General features: G+C 39.9%; 1 protein-coding gene and 1 long non-coding RNA gene across 2 annotated transcripts; one reads left to right on the forward strand and one right to left on the reverse strand.

Moving 5' to 3' along the window:
* Window positions 1–3,336: 3,336 nt before the first annotated feature.
* Window positions 3,337–5,800, reverse strand: LOC135327486 (uncharacterized). The gene is made up of 2 exons (XR_010387669.1): window positions 5,290–5,800; window positions 3,337–4,820 (listed from the first exon to the last, which is right to left on the reverse strand). It is a non-coding gene; the product is annotated as an uncharacterized LOC135327486 (long non-coding RNA).
* A 4,450-nt stretch (window positions 5,801–10,250) lies between these two features.
* On the forward strand, window positions 10,251–20,467 carry PDK4 (pyruvate dehydrogenase kinase 4). The gene is made up of 11 exons (XM_026099518.2): window positions 10,251–10,559; window positions 11,379–11,520; window positions 12,544–12,615; window positions 13,193–13,377; window positions 13,803–13,892; window positions 14,439–14,516; window positions 15,174–15,250; window positions 15,968–16,066; window positions 16,340–16,450; window positions 17,167–17,280; window positions 17,856–20,467. The coding sequence occupies exons 1-11, from the start codon at window positions 10,424–10,426 to the stop codon at window positions 17,997–17,999; spliced, it is 1,248 nt and encodes a 415-aa protein (XP_025955303.2). The 5' UTR covers window positions 10,251–10,423; the 3' UTR covers window positions 18,000–20,467.
* Window positions 20,468–24,101: the final 3,634 nt, after the last annotated feature.

Consider the following 24,101-nt stretch of genomic DNA (forward strand, 5'->3'; position numbering starts at 1 on the left):
ACAAGAAGCAAGTCACATTCCAAAATATTTTTCTGAGTATTGTTAAAAATGACTGAAAAATATAAAGCCTAAAATTGACTTTTCTTTTCACTAGGCATTTTACCCTCACCTATCTTACGGAAGCCTGACCCAATTCCCACAGCTGAAATGACTGGAAACATTTAACTGATTGTAGTAGACTTCAGATTAGGACTTTATTCATAATCATCCACACACTATCTGGTAATTGGAAATAACACATATACAACGATCTCTCACACTGCAATAGCTAGACATAATACTTTATACTGTTTGCAGCTGGCAAGAGGATTTCATACCATCCTGCTGAAAATGGTAGACTTTACTAATGCCTGAGCTCATCAGTTCTTTGTGAACTTTCACTAGTACAGAACGTTACAGCACAGCTCTTCAGCAATGCAGTAAATAGTGAGCATATAAAGTCAGTCCTTTCCTATAAACAGCTTCTCCTTATCCTATTTTCAGACACTCAGTTGTCAGATCCCCAAATACTTAAAAGATTACTTGAAATGCTGGTTTGAACACTGCTGGTGACAGCTCAGTTTCCCAGTCATAGCATAGAATAGATCTCTCCTACAAGCACACAAAAACTTTCTCTGAGGCCAAGCCAAGGCAATGTAGCAAATACCTACAGCAATTAGGAGCTATTATACACTCCCTACACTTCTATTGCAAGCAGAAAACACATTCTTTTGGCCATGCTGTAAACTGTAAATCAGACATAACATTAATTTTAAACAATGTGAAAATGAATAGCCTTCTGAATGGAAAAAATACAAAGAAGATGGCAATCACATATTTCAAATATTCATCATGTTGCTCAGTGCACTTCTGGAAAACATCTGTTTATTATAATGGTAACAGTAGGATAGGATAGGATAGGATAGGATAGGATAGGATAGGATAGGATAGGATAGGATGGGCTGGGATAGGACAGGACAGGACAGGACAGGACAGGAGTTCTGGAAAAAATAATTCAACTGACGTGATTATAGAGGAATTGCTAGGGGGCTATTTAAATAAAGAAAAGCAATACTTATTCTGGCTCCAGCCTGGATCCCCATCAGCATTTCCAGTTTCTAGCACACACAGGCAATGTCTCGGGCAATGTCTGTGTCATGGAACATACTCAGTGGCATGCTATTGCATTTTTGGTCCCTAATCAAGATGATGAGTGACACTTAAAATGTCAGCCTCAGACTGCTGGGGTAATCAGCATGCTAACTCTGTAGTCAGTCTTGTGGGAGAAGCTCCCAAGCAGAGAGTCAAAAGGCCACTTGCATAGTTAATGCATTTGAAATGCTACCTGGTATATATTGATATAATGCTGGGAACTGTGATGCTGGAGCATTGACCATGTCCTGCAAGTTGATCAATACATGTATAAATTTCACAATACTGACAAGAGTTTAGAATAGGTTGATACAAACCCTGAAGTCACCCATAAAAATACTCAAAACTAGAAAAGATAGAGAGGCACGCAGTTCTTATCAAGACACTGAAAAAAGAATCAAGAGTGAAAATGTTAGATGATATGTATCTACCTATGCCTTTACCTATTCCTTTAAAATGATGGAATATATTTCTTCACAATAAAGGGCAAAGTTAATGGAACAGGTAGTGAATAGATGGAAAAAATCTAAGGTGATTTATGTTCAGATAAGAGGAGTGAGTCAAGACTCCCTTGAGTAAGAGCATTTAGTCTCTAAGGTATATAAATAACATATTTGGAAAACTGTAAGTTGCAGGTGGTAGCCTTATTTTATTTGGCAGTCCTAACTTTTAACTGGGGTTCAATAGATCCAATTTTTCAATTTCAGACCATTAAACAGAAGAAGAAAAGGAGGTTGTAATTTTTTTGTCTCGACTACCTCATGATCTTTTCAGCACATAAAGGTCACCTACAGCAGATATCAATAATCACACTCCTTATAGTTTCCTTAAAGTTCATCATTTCAGTGAACCACTTCACAGGTTACTAAACCAAACCAAATTATTGCTCAGCAAGAGTGAATTGGTGCCTTTCCTATATAATTTTATATGTTCCCTCTGGGTCTTCTTTGCTCCAAGGACTTCAAGCATTTGGCACAAGATTTGAAATATGAACTCACTATAAAGGGCTAGAATTATCTGGATGCTTCAGATGTACAATTTTAGATAGATTTCTCCAAGAATGGTTAAACATGGTACACACACCCTTTGCATTTGAAAGAGAGGACTATGGGAGTCAGAATGCCATAACTTATCTCTTTAAGTGACTTGGAGTAAGAAATTTATACCATATTTTCAAAACTACAATTAAATTCAGGATGTCGGTCAGACCTAGCACTTAATTTTCCAAGGCGATGAGTGTTCACAAATCTGACTCGAGTCTCTAAGAACTGCAAGGTCTCAAGACCTCTGTTACGCAGCCAAAACTGAGTCACACAAAATTACAGACTGCTTTTCAAAATATAGCCAACTACCCCTTTGAGTTTTTTCATACATAAGGTGCAGATATCAAATCCATACACTATATTTCACAGGAAGAGTCAGAAATATAATAAAAGTTTGACTAAGAATTTTTGTATGGGAAATGTTATAGAAGTGTTTTTATTAGTTCACTTTCACAGAATCTCTGATTTTTCCCAAGCCATCAAAGGTCAGTTTCAGTAAAGTCATATCGCAGATAGGATTCTTGGCACTGATTTGAATCCAGCAATGACTTTACCTTTTGATGTAAATACCTACAATTTAAAGACTCTATTTTTCTATATATGAGGGGATTTTAGCATATGTGTCACTTCCATGTGCAGGCTCTATTGTAAGACAGCCCAACATATCTGTAGAAACAAATACAGATATCCTTGTTGTTCACTTAAGTGTGGCAATACCCATGCAATATCAGCTTAAGTAGCTTATTCAAATTATTACTGTACTCTTGCTGGAACTACATACATGTTTCTGAATACTAACTTTCCATGCTTTTTTTATAGCTTTCTTATTACAGTTCCCTAAGCTTCAGCACACAGAGAGTTGCAAATAATGTACAGGTTTTCAGGCTTTCACACAGCATATCTGGAATGAGAAGCAGAGAGAAAACTGGTGCTATAGCAGCTACCTTGGCAGAAAACACTGCCCTCCCTTTGAGCACTTGCTGAAAGCTAGCAAGGCCTCCTGTAGTCTTTACCAAGTTTGCTCTTGGCTAGGATATCTTCTAGTAGTTTACAATAGACTTTTTATTTGATTTTAACATTAAAATATTGTAACGTTTCTCCAGTACTTTATGAACCACACAGTAAGCTTGCATTTCCCTCTGGGGATGAGGAACTCTCCAAATATCCAAACTTGCTTAAATATTTATTAATAATTACCAGTCATGAAATATAAGTCTTGAAAATTCACACTTCTCCAACACTATGTAAGAAAAAGTTACAATGTTTCCTATCAGGTGTAAATGGAGATTTTATACATTTCAAATGAACCTGCTTTTTGCAGTGAAAATCTGTATTGCTAATAACAGATTTATGTCCATTTAAACTCACAATTCAATTGGTCTCAAAGGCAGCAAAGACATTTTTCATCTCTATTTTGAAGACTGTATCCTAATGTTAGCATGTTAAAATGTATTTTTTCAAAGAAAGCTTTGTGAAACCAATGCCTGCAAACTTATTATTGATTATTTGTACTAAAGGAATTATGTTCCAGGTAGTATGGAATCAAGATTTGTATTTGCACACATTTTGAGCTTTTCTGAAACAGGTAAATATGTTAGTTAAAAAAATCCTACTTCCTTCATTCAGTGTTTTTGCATGTCTAGGGTTTTCTCCTGTATAGAAACTAAATAAAACATGTTTGTGAATGCATGTGTATAAACACTACAATGCATTTAGAATGTTGGTGTCATTTAAATCAGAGAAATGAACAAATATTAAACTAAACTGTGGGGTTTTATGCCACTTTAGGTAGACTGAAATCTTGTAAACCAAGTATCAGCACAACTCTGACTATTTTACTTTTCAGTTCAGAGGACAGTTAGATGAGTGCAATATTGAAAAATTAATTTGAAAATGCCAATGTGGATAAAGAATATTAAAGGAATTCTAGTGAAAAAAAAAAAGCCAGTGAATAATCAAACTCCATATACTCTACTAAAGTAGAGTCTAGTACACTGCAGGATTAAAACAGTTCCACAATTAACGGAACATTTTCCTTGTTTAAGCTGTTGTGCTTTAACCTTGTTCTGCTTTAGCAACACAGCAGTTGATGATTTACCCATAATTAGATATCTTTTAGTCATGTGATACAAAAATATTGCTGTACCTATCCAGATCCAATGGCAAACAACTTTAATGGTGCACTGGCAATATTTTAATTGTACTGGTTCTTTACCAGGACTATTTTAATACATAAACACGTTCATTTTCATATTCAACTGCAGCTATTATGGCTTAGCCTGCAGTTATACAACATTTCACTAAATAACAAAAGTCCCATAGGCTTACTGTGTGGGTATCTTCTGTAGAGCACATAATGGAAATTCAATCTTCATTAAGATCGGCTTAAGAATATCTGTGAGTTCACACTTCAGTAATAATAGTCACAATGTTGCAAACCGGAAACAAGATCCCTCTGGGCAATCTGAACCCCTGGGAGCGACCAGCAGTCCAGTAACACCTGGAAACTCTGCAGCTCTTTTCAAAGAGGGGGCAGACAGCACCATAGCAAGTTTTCTCCTAAGTGATGCCTCTAAAATTCTCATTCAAGTTCCTATGTCAGACGTGAGAAGAAAATATACGCTTGTGCATCAGAGGAGAGAAATCCTGCAAAGGAACAAGAGGGCAGACAAAATGCTTTCTAAGATTAGCCTCAAACAAAATAATCTGGCATAATGATTCAGTGCTATCATTCTGAGCAGAAATAATGTGGACATTCAAGCCATCACATCCACTTTACCAAGCCTCCTACTACAGTCAGCAGTATCAAGGGTAGTTGACATATAAAAGAACTAGCAAAAATACCTCATCTTCACCCTTGGTGGTCCAACCTGAAAGACCAAAGAAATGTGCATACCAATTCAAAGCCCATGACTAGAGTGAGGGTTAGAGTCGTGCTGGAGATCCTACTTCCCAGGGTGTTGTGTTTCTTAGATTTCTAACCTGAAACTTTTAAACTGATCCATCTTGTTTTACTAACTCCCTTCCCAAGTTCCTATAGAAAAATCTAACTGCTTTCTGATTCTGCTGAAACATATCTGGGCCTTAAATGACATATTCTCCTGACAATACTCACTTTTATTCTGACTTTTCTCAAGTTGTGCACCTTTTCCCGGGAGCTCTTCTTCAAAGCAGGGCAGCTTAGGGTGAGGGTAGCCGCTGGGCAGAGCAGCTCTCCCGATGATCCCCTTCTTCTGCCATTGCCTCTGCTGCAGCAGCAGCTCTCATACAGGACAGCTCACGCTCTCCCACAACTGCTGAGGCAGCCAGTTGACATCAGAGAAGGACATTTTTTGTCTATCTCTACACTTTAGATCAGCTCCAGCCCACAGTGACGATTCATCTCTATTTTCTCTGCAGTGGTGTTCTTAGCTGAAGATTACTGTCCTCTGGCATAGCAAGCAGCCTCCTAAATTCAACACGCTCTAGTAACAGGCTTTTCATCAAACAGACTTTGAGTGAGGCATATTTTTTCACAGTTTGAGTCCTAGCTTTTTTCCTCTAGGGTAGAGTTATACTCCAAATAGCTCTCCCCCTCTTTCTGCTCATCTCTAAGCTCCAGTTTGAAACACCTAGAGTTTATCTCATGCAAGTCTCTAGCTATTTTTTGGAATAACAATATTTTAAAACCAGTAATCTATTGTGCTTTGCCCTACGTGAATTGTGATTTTAAAGCAGTTAACAGAAAGCATCAGAATATGTGAATAACGAAGGCAGAGAACCAGAAAAAAAGGGTGTCTCCTGTTTACCACGGCTCAGTTGGCAGGCACAGGCTGAAGGATGTTTACAGCTCCAAGCAGATTACAGGCCAGAACACCAGCAGTAAAACGATCCAACTACTGTACTCTGACTTTTGCAAAATATGGGAGCGCAGAGGATATTGCGCAAGCGCTGGCACGGCTGCACGACCTTTCACTTACTAAACTTTGCTCAGCCAGGCCTGACCCAGAGTGTGTTTGTGTGGAGCCAGCAACCTTTCACCCACTTTGACTATTTTCACTGCGCTGGGAGCCCTCTCGGCAGCCTGACAACTTCTGCGGCTGCATAACGTCGGGTGGCAGAAAGATGAGCACAGGATGATGTGACCCTGGCTTTAATGCTATTTTTGTCGCTTTTTTCCACACGAAGGGCTGTGCACATATTTAGAAAATAAATCTCATGACATGCTGGTGGAATAAAGTATTGACCCAGACAGATAAATGCAGACCTGTACGCAGAGATCGAGGGCTTTGCCCGTGGTACTGCTAGAAATTTGACCAAGTGCTGCAAATAGAGCTCTCACCTTTCAGTCACCAGACCGCTCCTTCCTTTACATTCAAAACCTGTCTACCAAACCCTCCCTAATAACGGTTACCCAATTTCAACCAAGTTTGAAAGATAATCCATCTCCTACAAACTTTGTGCAAACTGGCAGCTGCATTAGAAGAACAGATTCAAATTTTGGTCCACATTGAGGACAAGGCAGGGGAAGCTCAGCCAAGATGCACCCTACTAGACAGCAGCAACCCCACCAAGTGTCACACACATTTCCGCTGGGCAGGAGAGGAGCTCCAACCCCAGCACAGCACGTTGTGTCTCCAGCACCCGTTGGCAGATGGCTCAGGAGAGAGAGCCTTAAATCTGCGTCCCCACTGAGGAAATGGCAGGGCAAAGTCAGCCAGGACACCTTCCAGTAGACAACTGCAACATGGCCAGTTGTCACATATCCTGGCCCGTCAGGAGCACAGCTCTGCCCTAAGCACGGCACGTTATGTCTCCGGCACCCAGGATGACATCAGGAACGTCGGGGCGGGGGGGACAGCTGATTGCAGTGGATAGCATTTTAGGGAACAAATGAATAGGACTGTGGTCTTACTCGTTCTGCTATATTGGACCTGGCTGCTGTGCAAAATGAAATGTTAACCCCATTTTCTTAGGGATAGTCAGCAAAACATTACTGTGACTGAAATAACTGAAACAACAACTGAAAGTGTTGTTACTCCCTTTTCAAAACTTGCCTTAGGGCATTACAGAAGAGAAAATTAAAATACTGAAATAGCAACAATGAGAAAACATTTGATGAATACTACAGTTCAGAATCTGACACTGTTTTTCATTGTCAAAGCTGTTTTCTAATACCAATACCTCTAATTGTCACATGCACTAGGGCTTCAAGAGGAGGGGGAAAATGGTGATTTAGAGAGGAAAGAAAGGGAGAACAAACTACTGTAGTTAGGAGAGATTGTGGAGTTATTTGGAGTGGTTACAATATTCATAGCCTAGTTTTTCATTCACATGTAACTTGGCTGACAGGGAATCCAGGTAAGTTGTTACTTTGTGCATAAAAAATTAGCTTCTGGGCCAATATTCAGAACATTCCTAACAGTTATTGCCCAACTATAACATTCATTTTTTCAGGAATGGGAAGTAATATTGCTCAAAACATTCTGTAATGTATAAAACATCATATGAAGAGTTATAGAGGCAAATTTGCATTATGAAGGAGACATGCCTCCTTCCAGAAGCAGTCATTAGAGTAACAAAACTGTTAGTTGTTGAAATAATACTTGTGGGCTGCTGGTATGTAAAATTCTTATAGAAGTTTGGTTTGTTTTGAAAAGCGACCAGGTTTTGAATTACTGGAGCCTTATTCTCTCAATACTTGGGAAAGACAACACTTTCCCTACATTTCCTGCAGCTACTATTGTACTGTTTGTTAAGAGTTAAACAGAACCTTTAAGACTTTTGTTCATCCCCTCACTGCACGTAACTATCAGGAAAATTATGAGAAAACAAATTTCTGTAAAGATAAAGAATGCAAATAACAAGAATTATTCCTAGTAGATCTTTTCCTATTCAGAATGGAATATGTAATATGATTACACACAAAGGTTATACAAGTTCTTTATATTTAGCAGGGTCGGCAAACAAGCAGATTAAAATGGAGAATCTCAGTGAGAATCAAATAGTGAACAACTGTCCAGTGCAGATGACTTTGTTTACAGAAAAATGTTAATCTTGAGATTCTTATGTTTCCCATTGATTATTTGCTTCAGGAAGAAAATGAAAAGAAAACAAAAAATAATTTATACATGCTCCATAATTTAAACAATTTTTTGGATTTTTTTTATCTCAATGAGTCATCTGCAACTTGCAGGAAAACAGTTAAATCAGTCAAAATGAAACCCCAGCATCTATTCCCAAACCGTAATCTTCTGGCAAGAGCAGGAAAAATCAAAAAGGTTGCATGTGCTACTACTTGGTGTCTTTATTTTGCTTCATTTTGCATTTCATATGCCAACACTTCTATCACTGTGATCATCAAGCCTAATATATCTGATGGAACAATAAAAGAGTAACTCATCCATGGAGATAAAATAATAAAACAGCAAGTATTGTGGAAGTGGAACAGTCAGCAAGGACAGCAGATATAAAGACTAGGAAGGCAAAAAATGACATAAAGCTTCATTAAAAAACCTAAGAACAAGCCAGTGGTCTTCTCTGTACATTAAACTAAGTATGTGAATTTCTTGTTCAGAATGTATCTTCCTCCCCCTCAAAAAAGTACACACATACAGATATTTGTGTGTGTTTATACATGTATATAAATTGGACTGAGAAGTTATATGTGGGTAGTAAGACTAGACTCTTTTATATCATTGTTTTATTGTCACACAGTCCTGCTGTTAGTGACCGAGATTTAGGACATCAGGAACTCCTTTGCTGAAACTAACTCCATTCTTCAACACCTTATGCAAACACTGCCTTTATTTAAGTAGACTCGTGGACTTGGTAAAATGCCAGACAGCATTGGAGAGCAAAGTTCTCTCTCCACAAAAGAGGAAGGGTGTGCAGACTTTTCCCAGCTCATCTGTGATCCTGGAAGACTAGCTGGTAGTGAGAGAGCAGTTCAGTCAATCAAGTCTCAGGTTAGCTGTAGAGAGAGTAAATAGGGTCACTCAGGCATTTGGAGCCAGTGTGTCACCAAAGCAGCTGTCTTTTAAATATTTGGTCACTATTACTCCAGGTCACCATGATAACCTACATGTCAAAAACTCTGAGTGTTCAGGATCCAATCTGTGAGCCTTGTACTCCCATGTACTCTCTGCACAGACTCTGGGCTTTAGTAATTCCCTCACTAGCATCCCCTGCACTTAATGCAAAGAAGGAGGCTGCAAACCTCAAGGTATTTTCCCTCCTCTGTATCAGGACCCAGCTCAGTGTTAGCAGTACCACTGCAGTGACAGCTGCCAGCACCAAATGGCAGCCACCATCCTGCAGAACAGCAGTGTCTCCCTCCACCCGTCACTTCCCCAGGCCTCAGCACCACAGGCAGCACCACCATCTCAACACGGCCAACAGCAACCTCATACAGAAAGCTGTCACCTGGGACGAGCCAGGCTGGTGATGGGTCACACATTTAGTAGCTGGCCAGGAGCTGTACACCTTGCTACTATGGGTGTTTTGTCCTCCTCACTAGACTATGCAAGGCTTGAGGGCTGCCATCTGAGTTCTCTACATGCCACCCACCACGCAGTGTGAAATTAAAGAGTAAGCGTGTTAGAGGCCTTTGCATTGCCATGGCGATGAATCCCTGAAAGGGTCGCTGCAGCCCTCGATGCCTCAACATGGCGGCCCAGGCCCTAACGCCAACAGCCCCCGCGTGCCCGCCCGGTGCGGGCGCCCAACCAGGCCGCCCGGGGGCCGGCGCCCATTGGCTCACTCTCGCTCCGAGCAGCCAATGAAAGGCGGCGGGAGCGAAAAGCCCCTCGGTTCGTGTCCAGGCAGCCCGGCAGCGGGAGGGCTGACATTGCCCTGCACCTAACGAGTAAACAAGGTCACTGGTGGGCGGCGCAGCGAGCAGCGCCCCCGCCGCAGCCCTGATCCCGCCCCGCCCCGCCCCATCCGCCGCCTCGGTGCCCCGGTGCAGCTGGCGGCGCGCCCGCGGCGCTGGCGGGTCTCCCTGTCCCTAACGGCCGTCACGCGCCGCCCGCGAGGAGAAGGTTCCGTTAGGGGACGTGGCTTGCGGGGAGCCCCGCCCCTGGGAGGCTGTAAATAGAAGCGGCACGTGGCGGCCCCCAGCCACAGAGCGACGGTGGCGCGTGGACACCGCCACAGCCCTGCGGGGACCGACCGACCGACCGACCGACCGAACTACCTACGTACCACCCACGTACCACCCACCCACTCCCCCCCCCCCACCTGCCTTCCTCGCTGCCGCCTCGAGAGCCATGAAGGCCGCCCGGATCGCTCTGCGCAGCGCGGCCCCGCTGGCAGGGGTCAGCAGCAGCCGGCTGCCGCTGGAGGTGGAGACCTTCTCCCGCTTCTCCCCCTCGCCGCTCTCCATCAAGCAGTTGCTGGATTTCGGTGAGAGCCGCGGCCGGGCGGGACGGGGCGGGGAAGCGGCGGCGGCGGCCATTGAGAGCCCGTCTCTCCGCGGCCCCTTTCCTCGCTGAGGGTGGCGGTACCGGGGCGGGGGGGGGGGCGGTGATGCACCCCGGGCCGGAGGGGGACATATTCCCCCTAGCGGGGAGGCCGCCCTGCCTGGCCCCGCTGGGGGGTGGGGGTGGGGGGGTCGGCCCGCAGCGGCCACCCTTCGGCCCAGGTAGCCTGCGTGGGCTTAATCCCACAGCCCAGTTGCCAGGCGATGCTGATCCTGTGACTGCCTCGGTTAAAGCTGAAGCTACGTTAAAGCGCTATTTCGGTGTTGTTAATAGGATGGAGGGGAGATAATAGTCAGATCGCCTAATGGATGTTTCGTGTTGTGTGCTAAACATTATCAGGGAGGAGTCATTAGTCTTTACTTGACGGAGTGGACATACTGTACCCATATCCAGTTATTGCTTTGGCAGCTGTAAAGTCTGTGTTCCCATGACATTTTCAGACGTCACCCTTAATAAGCCTATGTTGTTTACAATGGCTAGGGTGCCTCTTCTAGAGGATTACAAACAAGTTCTGTATCTAAATGGGAACGTACAAGTATGCCCCCAAGGGATGGGCTGTGTCTTGATGTCACATAACAACATTCAGCACGAGCATATACGTGCATTTGGGAGAACTGGCCAGTCATAGAATGATGGTTGCAATTGCAAAGAAATAGAGTCCTGAAGTCTGTAGTGAACTGCAAGACAGCAGTTCATACTTGTATGTTAAACCTTTTTTTTTTATATTGGGCTTATTTTACAGGCTCAACTAATGGATGTGAGAGAACATCTTTTACATTTCTGCGACAAGAGCTCCCTGTGAGGTTTGCAAATATACTGAAAGAAATTGATCTTCTTCCTGATAAATTACTAAGCACTCCATCAGTACAACTAGTAAAGAGCTGGTAAGTAAGAACCATTAAATTCTGCCTGCAAAATAACATAACATTAACAACCCTGTTTTCCTAGCCTTTATATGACTGATAGACGACAGCAGCAAAATACACTAGAAATGCAGTCCATTCATCAAAGCTGAACTGCAAGCTGTTACATATTGCCCTTGTCTAGCATACTAAAGTTAAATGGAAAAACAGCATGGATATTTTTTAAATTGCATTTTTTGACCTAATAGGTTGAAATAGCTCATAGAGCAAATCTAATTTCTTACTTCTAAGAAGGGAGAGAGGAAAAGGTGTCTGCTTTCAACTAGTACTTACAGATCGGCAAGGCATGACACAAGAATGGGAGAGCAGGCGACGTGCTTGTTTGATTCTCTCACTGATGAAGCTATTAATAAAGTTTCAGTTCTGCAGCAAATTGCCTTGGCATGTGCACTGAGTGTTTGGAATTCAGTTTACATGATCTCTGTGGTTACTGACAGTGGTTGAATCTGAGTTAACCTTGCTTTACTGGCACAATTGTAATGTTTGAGAGGATGGCTGACATAAAGGATGAAAAGTATTTGAGTGAGATCCAGAAGCTGTTCTTAATCTAGCAAGCTATAGTTGTGCCCTTGCAGAATGCATCTAGGCTGTCAGAGGTTGCCCTAGCTTGACTGGACAAAGAGGCTCAAGTGCTTAGCTTGTGCCAAGCTGATCAATATCAGGAAAACTTTTGCTTAGGTAGCTTCCTGATCGGCACTTCTGAAACACCTCCGTTTTCTCAAGAACTGTACAGGGAGCTTAGGTCCCTAAAAGTTTTAGATTCCAGACTGGGTGACAGGCACGAGAAAGAAGTCACTTAAAACTTCCAGTGTTCAGGTGTTCAAGAAATGACTATCCATGATTCCATACTTCGGTGGAACTTTGATACTTCAAGCTTTTAGCTGACTTGTTAAGAGTAATGATTAGGACAAGACAATGTCTTTTTCCAGCTCCTAGACTAATAACAATCAAAGGAATAGCATGCATTTCTTGTTTCTTCAACAGGTACATCCAAAGCCTAATGGAGCTGGTTGAATTCCATCAGAAAAACCCAGATGACCAAAAAGTCTTACACGAGTAAGCTTTTCCTTTGTTTTCATTGAGCTTTTCATCTTGCTTTTCATTTTTCAAAGTGTAGTCAGTTTAGAATGACAGCACTGTCACTAGCTCAATTTGATCATCTGTCATGAAATGTTGCACTTGGAGCAAAGCAGTTTAAATCTTTGATTGTGTTGTAGTAATATTGCAGATAAGTATGACCTGTTGTGGCTTGCTTTTCGAGGCACTACCTTAAGCTGTTGTGACAGAGAAATTTCAACAAAAATTATCTGTGATGTCACATCCTTGCTTCTTTCTAAGGTGTGAACTGGAGGTCTTTTTCCCTCCCTGCATTCTCCTCTGCCCAGGCTGTTATCAGTGAATAAATGGATAGTGAATTTGACATGGCTAACAAACACACCTTTTAATATAAAAATATCAAACTCTCCTGCTTTAGGTCAGTGAGGAGTTACAGTCTGCTTTTTTTCATTCCTTTAGAAGTATTTTAATATTAAGCTTACTCTGCACAATCACCTCTGTTGCTGGAGTATATCATTCTGTACAAATCTTGTCTTGTCTTGGAATATTGTTCTAAAGAGATCCCTTTTTGATATAGCTTTATAGATACATTAATTAGAGTCCGAAGCAGACATCATGATGTGGTTCCTACAATGGCACAAGGAGTAATTGAGTACAAAGATACTTTTAAAGTAGATCCTGTCACCAATCAAAATATCCAGTACTTTTTGGATCGTTTTTACATGAGCCGGATTTCTACCCGGATGCTAATGAACCAACACAGTAAGTAGAAATTCTTATCCGAGGAAAAATTTCAACCTAATAAGAAACATGTTAGTGTAAACTTCTCCTAAGACTGTTAGAGATCTGCTTCAGATGATTTCATGTGGCAGTGAAAAGTTAGAAAGAGAATGTATGAGTTTTTAAAGTAATAGAGTATTGGTTATCTAGACTAAATACTGACTTTTAAGTCTTGCATGGAAAACTTAGAGATCTTTCTTTGCCTCTGAATAGCCTTTAGATGTTGAACCAGAGAAGCCAGCATAGCTTGCTGGCAGCAGATAGCATTTGTAAGCTGAAAAAGACATAAACAATACTCAGTATCTCTTGTGGTTATGTGCTGTGATCACACCATGTTAGTTTGAACTTAAAGTTTTTCATAATACGGTATTTGGAATAAAATACAGTATCGTTTTCATCTCAAACAGCCCTTCTTTTCGATGATAACGCCAGCTCAGGGCACCCAAGGCACATTGGAAGTATTGATCCATGCTGTGATGTTGTTGAAGTAGTGAATGGTATGTATATTCTCAGATCGTTAAAAAAAACTGTCTTCGCGATTGCTGTTTGTTTTTGCTTGCAAGTAATTAACAGGCAACCAACACGTGGTTTTACAAGGTGCTGACAGGTTTTGTTTTGTTTTTGTTAATGAAGTGGCTGAACACAGTCAGCTGGAATGTGTGCTTCTATAGAACAGAAAATTTAAAATATAAAGTAGCAGTAAAATGTGTCTGAATAGCAAGTGATAAATAAGGTGGGAGTTAAAGTTGTCAGTGATGACATCAGCAACATCTACTGTTAGATAATTATACCCCAGATGCATCTGTTTTACCGAATTAAAAATTGTGCTGAAGATTTGCCCATGCTACTGTGATTGCCTATTTAGTCTCAGTTCTTAATCCGTACAGTGGCTGTAATGTTTTCGTCCCCTGTAGAACACATGCTTAAGTCTGTAACACCCTAGCAGCTAATGCAGTTAAAATTATATTTTGTCATGCATTAGAATGAATTGCTACACTGTTTGATATTTCATTTCACATATTTTATTTAAACGAATATTTCAGATGCTTTTCAAAGTTCCAAGATGCTGTGTGACCAATATTACTTAACATCTCCAGAACTGAAGCTTACTCAAGTGAATGGTAAGATAGGGGCTTTTATGTCTTTCTTCCTATTGGTAACCAGATTGCCTTCTCTATTCCAAAGGCTTCCATTTCTGCAGCCTTAATGGTACATACAAATGTGTTTGTGTTGTGCTGGTTCTCTTCATTTGCTTTTACAAGCACCTCATTTAATGTTCCCTGTTAGAATTCAGATGTCATTGCATCTTAAATACCAGATTTTTCTGAGGTAATTTATATGAATTTGAAAAAGGAGGACTACTACTCTGTAGTTAAGTTGCCAGAGAGGAGTTCTGTATTTGAGGTGGAAGCGGAGCTACTGACTGAGAAACTTTGGTTCTAGTCCAAGCTGCCTGCATGTTGTCTGGTCTTGGGCAGTCTGCTTAACCACTAAAATCCTTTACTTATAAAATGGAATTAATATTTGTCATCTGCATAGAAATGCAAAAAATAAAAGATTTTCAGTTTTTGAAAGTAAGCTATGATTAAGCAAATGGTAATTACTATTCAAACACTATATGAGTACATAAAATTGTTTGCTCATTTAGAACCCACTAAGACTTGATGTATTTTCTTGTTTGTTTAAACATATAACTTGCTTACTATAAAATTCAGAAACAAAACGGTTCCATCTCCCCTTCAAATCTTGTTGGGTTTTTGTTTTTTCCCTCCCTCTAGGAAAATTTCCGAGAGAGCCAATTAACATTGTATATGTTCCATCTCATCTCTTTCACATGCTTTTTGAGCTCTTTAAGGTATGTAAATACAAGCTGTTTCCTCTCTCAGTATTCTGAGCAAGAGCTTAAATATTTAAATTCTCTAGGTAGGTCTGAGTGGATTAAAGTTTTGTATAGGACAGTGAGATTTCTAAGAAGTTGCTACATGGGGATGTAGCTTTGGCAGTTGGGAAAGGAATGATTGCAGCTAGTAGGAGAATATTTAGACGTTCTTATATGGTTATAACTGGGGCAGGGTAAGGGGGAGAGAGAGAGAAAGAGTAGGGCCTTCTAGTTGTTTAATGTGAGGTAGTGACCATTGGTATCCCTCTGCTCTCAAAAATTAGTCTTTAGTGCATTTTTACCCTAGTGCCTTGCCTGTGGGTTAAGGTATCTTGAGAGGCAGTGAACTCATGTGCAGCCAACATGGGGTGCAGAATTCTGGGAATCATTAGCAACTGCTGCACTCGGCTCCTGTCCAGAATTCTGCTGACTTTAATGAAGTTACTTTATTTTATTTACATTGGTAGGCAATAACAATGTAATCTTTCAAACATAGAAGAGGCTGCACTGTTTAGTCATTTTTAGGTGCACAGCCTCCTGTGCTTGTGTTACATGAAATTGCTAAGTGTGTTCTTGGAAGCTAGACACTGACAAGAAAGGATGGTAACTGTGCTCAGCCTCTGCATAACACAGATGTGATTTTAATTACATATATCCAGTGCTTTCTCATAATGATAATCTTAATTTCTATAGAATTCAATGAGGGCAACAGTTGAATTTCAAGAAAACAGTCCTTCCCTTTCTCCAGTTGAAGTGACGGTTGTTCTTGGCCATGAAGACCTTGCAATTAAGGTAATTTATTGGCCAAAACCAGTATGCGGTTAATGTAATCTTTGATTTCATATGCTACAATAAATACTGTTAAAGAACTTGATGCCTCCAACAACAGGTCAAAGATACTATGCATGAGTCTTCTGTTGATAGCCTTTATCTAGAGAAATTATCTAGCTGAAAAAGAATACTCTACAAATGTCTGCATTTATGGGAGGGTTTGCTCAAATACTAGCATTTTAAGTACTATTTTTAGTATATGATTGCAATTAACTTTATTCTCTCTTAAATCAGATCTCTGACAGAGGAGGTGGTGTTCCAGTAAGGAAAATTGAGCAGCTGTTTAGCTACACGTATTCTACAGCACCAAGGCCAAGGATGGATGATGCTCGACAAACTCCTCTTGTAAGATAATTTCAATACCTGTATTGCTAATAAGATAACATATGTATTGCATAGACTATTAGATTCATCTTAAATAACAAAACATTGTGTCCCATCTTTCTGCTTTGTAGGGTATATGGAGATTATTGAGCCTCAAAGATACAAATTAACACTTTCTGGAATAGTTTTTAAGTGTTTAGCTTAGCTGACAAAAACATCTCCTTTAAAGGTATAAACAAAGAAGACGAATAGCACCTGAATCTACCTCTTCTCCCCTCTTTTTTGCTCCAGTGACAGTAAGTTAGTTGGTCTTCACTCCCACTCAGTGCTCAAATATATTATAAATATTTTTGTGGAGGCAAACACAACTGGGATAGGCTTAGAATACTGTTTTTTATCACTGCTAGCAATCAACCTCTACTAAACAAGCCTTAGTAGAAAAAACAGGAAGGGAAAAGTAAAGAAATTTAATGCATTAAAGTAAGACATTTATATAGCCCTTTCTTCCTCCATGGAGATTTGATTTTAAAAGCTCTTTCAGAATCTAAGATGGTCTGTTCAATATTCTTTATGAAACTGGTCAGAATTTTATTTTCTTTTAAGGGAAGAGGAAATGCAGAGACGTTTTAGCAGTTTAAAATCTCTGGACACTTTCCAATTATCTGATTTTATATCATAACAGCTAGTGGGGGAAGAAAAAGGAAAATCTTAATTTTCTGTTGTACTTCATTTTTTAGGCTGGCTTTGGCTATGGTTTGCCAATTTCTCGTCTGTATGCTAAATACTTTCAAGGAGACCTAAATCTCTACTCCATATCTGGTTACGGAACAGATGCTGTTATCTACTTGAAGGTATGTGTTTTGATAACCAGCAATAATGTAATGAGTTAACTACTTTGGTATCATTTTAAGGAAAACAAATTCTCTGCTCATGAGTTAAAAAGCTCTTATTTTGACTATGAAATGCCGAAAGGACTGTGATTGGTACTTAGAAGTAAAAAGTCACTCATTGTTCTGCTATATACATGTTGCATTTCTGTCTAACTGTTAACCAGCACAATACAAAATAGTTTTTTAATTGCAAAATATAAAGGAGGAGGGGAACCCATTTTAAAGTTTTTCTGTACTTCTGTAAATGGAAGTTCTGTTCCACTGTTTCCAGGATTGTCTTGAAAACAAATTACAGAATACCTTTAAGGCCTATAAAGTACATAAATATTATCTGATACTGAATTTGTCCTGGCAAATTATCCATGACAAACCTAGATACTAAAGCAAATCTTAATTATTGTATCTCTTCTAGAAATATTTGCATAGTTTTTCTTTTTTTTGAGGCTTAATACTTGAAACATATACTGCCTGAATTTTTGCAAAATGGCATTATTGAGAGGCAGAAACTGAGTAACTTTTCTCCTTGTTGATTTTAGGCACTATCCACGGACTCAGTAGAAAAACTTCCAGTTTTTAACAAATCTGCTTATAAGCATTATCAAGCTACCTCAGAGGCAGATGACTGGTGTGTCCCAAGTAAAGACCCAAAGAATGTATCAAGGCAGAGTGCAGCTCTCTGAAGGGAAGTTGGTATCCAAGGCACTCAAGGGAATCAAGCTGTCTTCTCAACAAGGACTGGTGTTTGGAAGTATTCGTTTACTTTTGAACAGGCAAATATTTCAGTTTTGTGACTGACAGAACAGAAGGAAGATCAGGCGTTTATAACCTAGGCTGTATGCACTGAATATGAAATCTTGCTGTGGACTTCAGGATGAGGAAAATATAAGTGCGTGGAGGGATGTGTGCATCTTTCCCTATGTCTTTAAAAAAGAGACAGGACAGTAAAGAGAAAATTCAGTCTATTTTTTTTAGTCTTATGATCAAAGACTTGATGCAGTAGAAGTGTGTATTTTTTGAGTCCTGTCTCATGTTTGAATTCTGAATACTGACAAATGTCAGTTAGTGATACATATTTTTCTCCTACACTAGTTGTCAGCACCTCATCTTATTACAGAACTCCTCAGGTAGATAGGTGCACCTGTACTTTAAAACTGTATTTATAACATTGGGAAAAGATCCTCGTAACATGGCAGGCTGGTAGCAAGATACAAAGAGCATACAAATGTCTCCTGACTGAGAGGGAGGGAGACCTTGCCAAGAAGGGAGACAGTGTCTTCCCTATAAAAGGAAATCCCACTTAAAAAATAAAACAAACAAAAATCCCTGTATTCCAGTAGTAGTTCTTATGCGATGCCTTGCTCTGAGTTATATTGTGTGAATTTTCTTTTTAAGCTGTTCATGAAAAAGTAGCAAGGTAAGGCTGCTGTGCATAAGATACTAAGGAGGAAATCAGGATACTGTAGGGAAGAAGTGGAATGGCACTTGGTTGTAACAGCAAGTGGAACTGAAGTGTTTTGTGTAAAAATGGTATGGGAAACTGTTTAAAAAATGGTCTTGTAATTCTTTTTTGTTGTGCTGTTAGAGGATTAGTGGCTCAGTAAACTAAACCAAAATCCAAAAACTGGGACATGTGGCTCAGGTTTTGCTTCTATGTAAAATCCAAGAACCTATCCACAGCTTTGTCAGATTTGTATTGGACCATACTTTAGCTCAAAGGTGTACATGGGGATTCTAAAACTTGAAAGCTGTAATGAGCACTAAACCTCTGTTTGAGTTTTCAGGAAGAGTGGTGGTGAAATAGAACTTTATTGTAAGAACTATTCCTTGCAATGGAAAGGGTTTAGGAAATGAGAAGATTTTCATTACTGTTCATATTTTAAACTGTAAAATAACTTTTATGAACAGCAAAATAAGGGGGAATGGCCACAGGAACAGTGTCAGTAGGAAAGAGCTGTTGGGAAAATACTCCATTCTCCGTGAGCTTCTTCCTTTCCCATCTTTTGTGGATTTTCTCCCTCATAAGTGAGGTAAACTTAACAACAGAGTAGAAGTTAAGTACTATTTGGAATTGCCAAGCTGGCCAGTCAAAGTTCATCAGAGCTATATATTATTACTTGAAAACTTTTTGACTTATTAGCATCGTTATCTTAAGTGTGTATGATCCTTGGCAAAAGGTTGCAAATGCAGTATTTAAAGCATCCTGCCCAGTTGTACGATAGCTTTCTAAAGCAGAGTTGTATGTGTTGGGTAGAAAGCCACTCCATACTCTACTGTGAATATCAAATATATTTCTTAATAGCAATAAGAGAAAGCTAGAATTACCTTTGCGTTCTAGCAGTCTTGTTGAGGTAGATTTTTTTCAGTCAAAAACCCCCTAAAATAGCATTCTGATATGCTTCACTTGTTTTAGAAACTAAGTTTAGAAGCATTTTTGATAATTACTGAGCATAATGACTTAAGTACTGCATGGAGGCCCATTTATCCCAGTGAATTACTTGCAGTTACCAAAAGTCACCAGATTATTTATCTTTGAACTCAGCTCAGTGAATGAAATGGATAATAAAAATGAAATATCTCTGTCTAGAAAATAGAGGTGTGAAAAAATTGCCTTCACTGCTATAATATACTTGAATACTTTGTTGATTTTGTATTGAATACAAGGTCACAAAAACATACCTAGGTAGTCATTGTTGTTAAGTAAACACAAATTATACCTCTTTCCTTGTGCCCAATCATGCTTGAACATGAGTTGTGATCTCATGACATACTGTGTATCCGTAATATAGCTGCAGCTACTCCATGTGGGAGCTGTAACTTGTATTTCAAAGCAGTTGAAGCACACAGGTGTTGTAAACAAATGTCTGTAATAGTGCTTGCAGATAGAAGCTTTCTGGATAAGTGTAATTTTGTGAAGTTTTGTGTTCAGAACACTTTCACAATGCAAACATTGGGATGTGCATAGCACTTAAACCTATGTGAAATGTCTTTTAATATTAAAAAGTTACTTAAGGGCTATCTACCTAGATAACACAGTGCCTTTTTTAGGAGTTACTGTTTTTTTTATTCCTGAAAATCTCTAGTTTTAAGCCTTTTACTGGTATGTAGGTGTTTAAATAATTTTATAATAAAAATCTTCTAAATGGTTGAATATTGTCTTTGTTTCTGTCTTCTAAGAAGTATACTGCAAGCATGGGCTCTTGCTCTTTTTTCTTTTTTCTTTTTATTTCTTAAGACTTCAAATGGAGTTCAGCAAAGCAACTTTCCTATTGTGTCAAACAGATGTTGCAGAGGAGAGAAACACTGAAGCATTGGTCAGCATGGGCTAACGTTAGATCTGCTGAGAGTTTACTTGGTAGTTAAAATCTGTGTATTGCCTCACACCAGCAATTTAGTCTTCTTTCAAGGAGGAGAAATTGAGAATCCTTCATCAGTGCAGAGTCTACCCTCTCTAGTATCTATTTACTGTTCATCTGTAAACTCAGAAAATGAAAATTGACCATCAATTTTAGCTTTATACAAAATTTTTTTCCGGCATTTTATTTACAAGAGCCTTTACTTTTAATGCGAACATTGTGTATTCTATGGAGATATTTCTGTAGGTCTCACATATGAATTTTAAATTCTGTAGTTTGCTTTGTATAACCTGTTTTTTAAATCCTGAAATCACAAATGATTTTCAACCTCCCAGGCTGCACTTTTCTCTAGTCTTGCTCCTTTATTTTCAAGACTCTCTAGCTGTTGTGAGAACTAGTATTCAAAACCTAGATGTTGGCCCAGATGAGTACAGTAAAAAGCAAAGGGTGTTTTGAATGGTCTTAGAGTTTTCAGAAGAAACATGTTTTCATTATTGTATACTATTTAAAAGAAGCAATTCTGGTCTTTACTAGATATTGGTGAGGTGGGTTGGGGGGGGGAGTTGAGGGCAGCAGTGGAAAAGAAGTGTTATTTTAGTAGATCATTTTTGATACTGGCAGTCTTCCTGATAATGTCCACTGGTTTCAGTCACTTCCAAGTATCAAAAATAACCTGGAACTGGGAGCAAACAAGAATTCGGTAAATATTAAAGGGGAGTTTTTCCAAAGTATGAACAGAGCTGGGCAACTTGTTTCTCTTGGCTTCTTTGAGCCAAGTGAATCTTGCCTTATCTTATCTCTTCTGATAAAAGCTCCAATGACTAGGTTACTTGCCTTCAGCCCTTAGGTTTTCACAATACTGAAGGGAATTCATTGTCCTTCTGTACAGCGTACAAAGACCCTAGGAAGTGGCAAAGGTTTCGAGAGCTGTCAGATGCAGTTGTAACTGATGGGTTTTCTAGTTGCTAAGAAATCTGGCTCTAGGAAAACTGACCATAAGCCTCAGTCTTCTCACCAGAAAGATGTGCTTTCAGTTTTACTGTTGAGGAACAAACACAGCTTAGTAGTTTGTTTAAACCATTGTTTTCAATGCAATCATTATATTGATATATTTCCATTTGTCTTACATTTGACTTTAAATTCTGAGTGTTGGCTTGTATGCTCTGATTGTTGTTTGATAATGCCTGTTTAAATATTAATTTTACAAGCCTTCTCTAGCCTCCTAAATTGCATCTTGTCCCTGTAGAGTCCTACTTGCAGAACAGGGATAGACTGATTTTTCTAAACTCCTAAGGGGGAACATAAATGTCTTGTACAATATAAATCAGTAGGTGGTCCCAAAATGACTAGTTTCAGAGGCCAAGTTGATAATTGGATCTTCCATGGCTGCTGCTGTATAATTGTTGTGGTTAGGATGAAACAATTCCACTGTCAGTGCAAGATTCCTGACACTTGCACTGAGTTTAACCACCCAGACTCCAAGTGAGATTCAGCCCTTAACAAATAACTCTTTCCACATGCTAAACAAAAATATCTCTTTCAGCTCTGAAACAATGGCACAGCTGCTTTTAATACCTGCTCTGTGTTAGGACTGTAGGTATTGGACAGAATAGACTGTGCCATAACAAAATATTCATCTACAAGTGGCAGTTTAACAGACTTTTATTTTCTCAGGAATATCTGGCATTTCTCTCAATTTATAAAGACAGAATAACTGTAAATATATGTTTCATATATATATATATATATATATATGTACTTTGCCTGGAGGATAAAAGGCAAAAGATGGCTAAGCTGAGGGTGTGTGGCACTAAATCTATGAATTACAGCATTGTTTACTGAGTTCCCCCATAATGCTAGTGAAGCAGATTATAAGCTGTAAGCTTTAAATGCTTTGCAATCATACAACTGTACTGCTCTGGCACATACCAATATGGGTGTCTTGGGACAAACAACCCATTATTTCAGTACACCAGGCACTTTAGTAAGCTGCTAAAGCAAAAAAATATATATATATATCCCAGTGTTCTGTTTTCCCCATCCAACTTTTCTGTCTCATTGTCCCTGGGAAGAGGGTTACTGTTATTTGCCCTCTGCTTTTTCCAAACAGAAATACACATGCAATACACATGAAGCATGTGTTGCATACTTCAGCCATGGCAAGGCCAGGAGATGCACATGGGCCCTGGATGTGTTGCAGATGTGGCAACTTTGCTGCAGCCCATTTCTGCAATGGGCCAGCAGAGCCCTGATGGGTCAGGGACATACCAGGCTTGCTGTGTGGGTCCTGCAGAGAGACCATGACTGCCAAGGGAAGCACAGTCTCCCTTGCAGCATGCTGTGCTCGCAGGCCTTCACTGCCAGCCAAGCTCCTAGGGATCCAGAAGGCTCCAGAAATTCAAATGTTCTTTTTTTTCCCCTGCACAAAACCCAATGAGGAAAAGGGGCCATGCAGCCAACTCCTGATTCAGCAAAGCACCAGCGGTACTGCGATTGACTGACTGAACAACAAGCAGTTGTTCATTATCATCACCTTCCTATCGCTTAACCAAGCTTTCAAACAGGCCAGACTTTGCCCTTGGTGTGTGATAATGCCCTTCCTGCAGCTTTATTACAAAAGCTCTTTGAATAGCCTTTGTTACCTTTGATAAGAAATACTACTGGAGTTGAAAAACAATTTTTTTTCCCCCTTATGATAGGGACGATGACTTAAGAGTATCGGGTTATAACCCCCAAGAACTGTCTGCCCTTAACTTCTTGAGCAATTTTGGCCAACAGAAGTGGGAAATTAGCAGTTTGTGATTTTTCCAGGCTCAGCCAGCTTGGCGGGGGGAGGAGAAGGAGGGAAGGAACGGTGAACAGGAAGGGGCATTTTTCTGTGTTAACATCTTTGGGTTTGCTTTCCCTAAAAGCTTACAACACAGTTTTAAATGACCTATATCCAGATCCTGGATTACAGGACATCAGATGGCTTTGTGTACCTGCTTGTGGTGTGCATATTCAGGATAGAAAAACCTCTTCGGTACCTAGCCATATGCTGCTCCTCTGTTCAGTCAATAAAGAGAAAGCAGGACACCGCTGGTAGACAGTCTCATTTGGCTCTACTTCTCTCAGACACCTTAAAACAAGTCCATGTAGACAGTCTGAATTGTTCCATGCCATCCTAAATATCAAATGGCAGTGAGAGGTCAGAACACAGTCCTATGTCTTTTGACATTAACGCAATTCTTTTTGTATAGGTGTTCTACAGAAGAAAAATATGCATAGGATATCAGGAGCTGCTCTTCACCAACTCTCCTCTAACTTGCTTCTGCAACTAAGAAAGAAAACCAAAATGGAGCACATGAATTGTCCCCATGCAGAATGAGCACAGATTCTCCTGTGTCGCCCCCTCACTTAGCAGTTCCTAGCAGGAAGGGGCAAGAAAAG

The sequence above is a fragment of the Dromaius novaehollandiae genome, chromosome 2 (genome assembly GCF_036370855.1).
Source record: "Dromaius novaehollandiae isolate bDroNov1 chromosome 2, bDroNov1.hap1, whole genome shotgun sequence".
Classification (NCBI taxonomy): Eukaryota; Metazoa; Chordata; class Aves; order Casuariiformes; family Dromaiidae; genus Dromaius; species Dromaius novaehollandiae.

What these genes read in the sequence shown, in the direction of transcription:
- PDK4 (XM_026099518.2), top strand. Translation starts at nt 10,424, where the DNA reads ATGAAGGCCGCCCGGATCGCTCTGCGCAGCGCGGCCCCGCTGGCAGGG. An exon ending in CAAGCAGTTGCTGGATTTCG is followed by an intron (nt 10,560 to 11,378) that starts GTGAGAGCCGCG and finishes CTTATTTTACAG; the next exon opens with GCTCAACTAATGGATGTGAG. An exon ending in TGTTGTTGAAGTAGTGAATG is followed by an intron (nt 13,893 to 14,438) that starts GTATGTATATTC and finishes CGAATATTTCAG; the next exon opens with ATGCTTTTCAAAGTTCCAAG.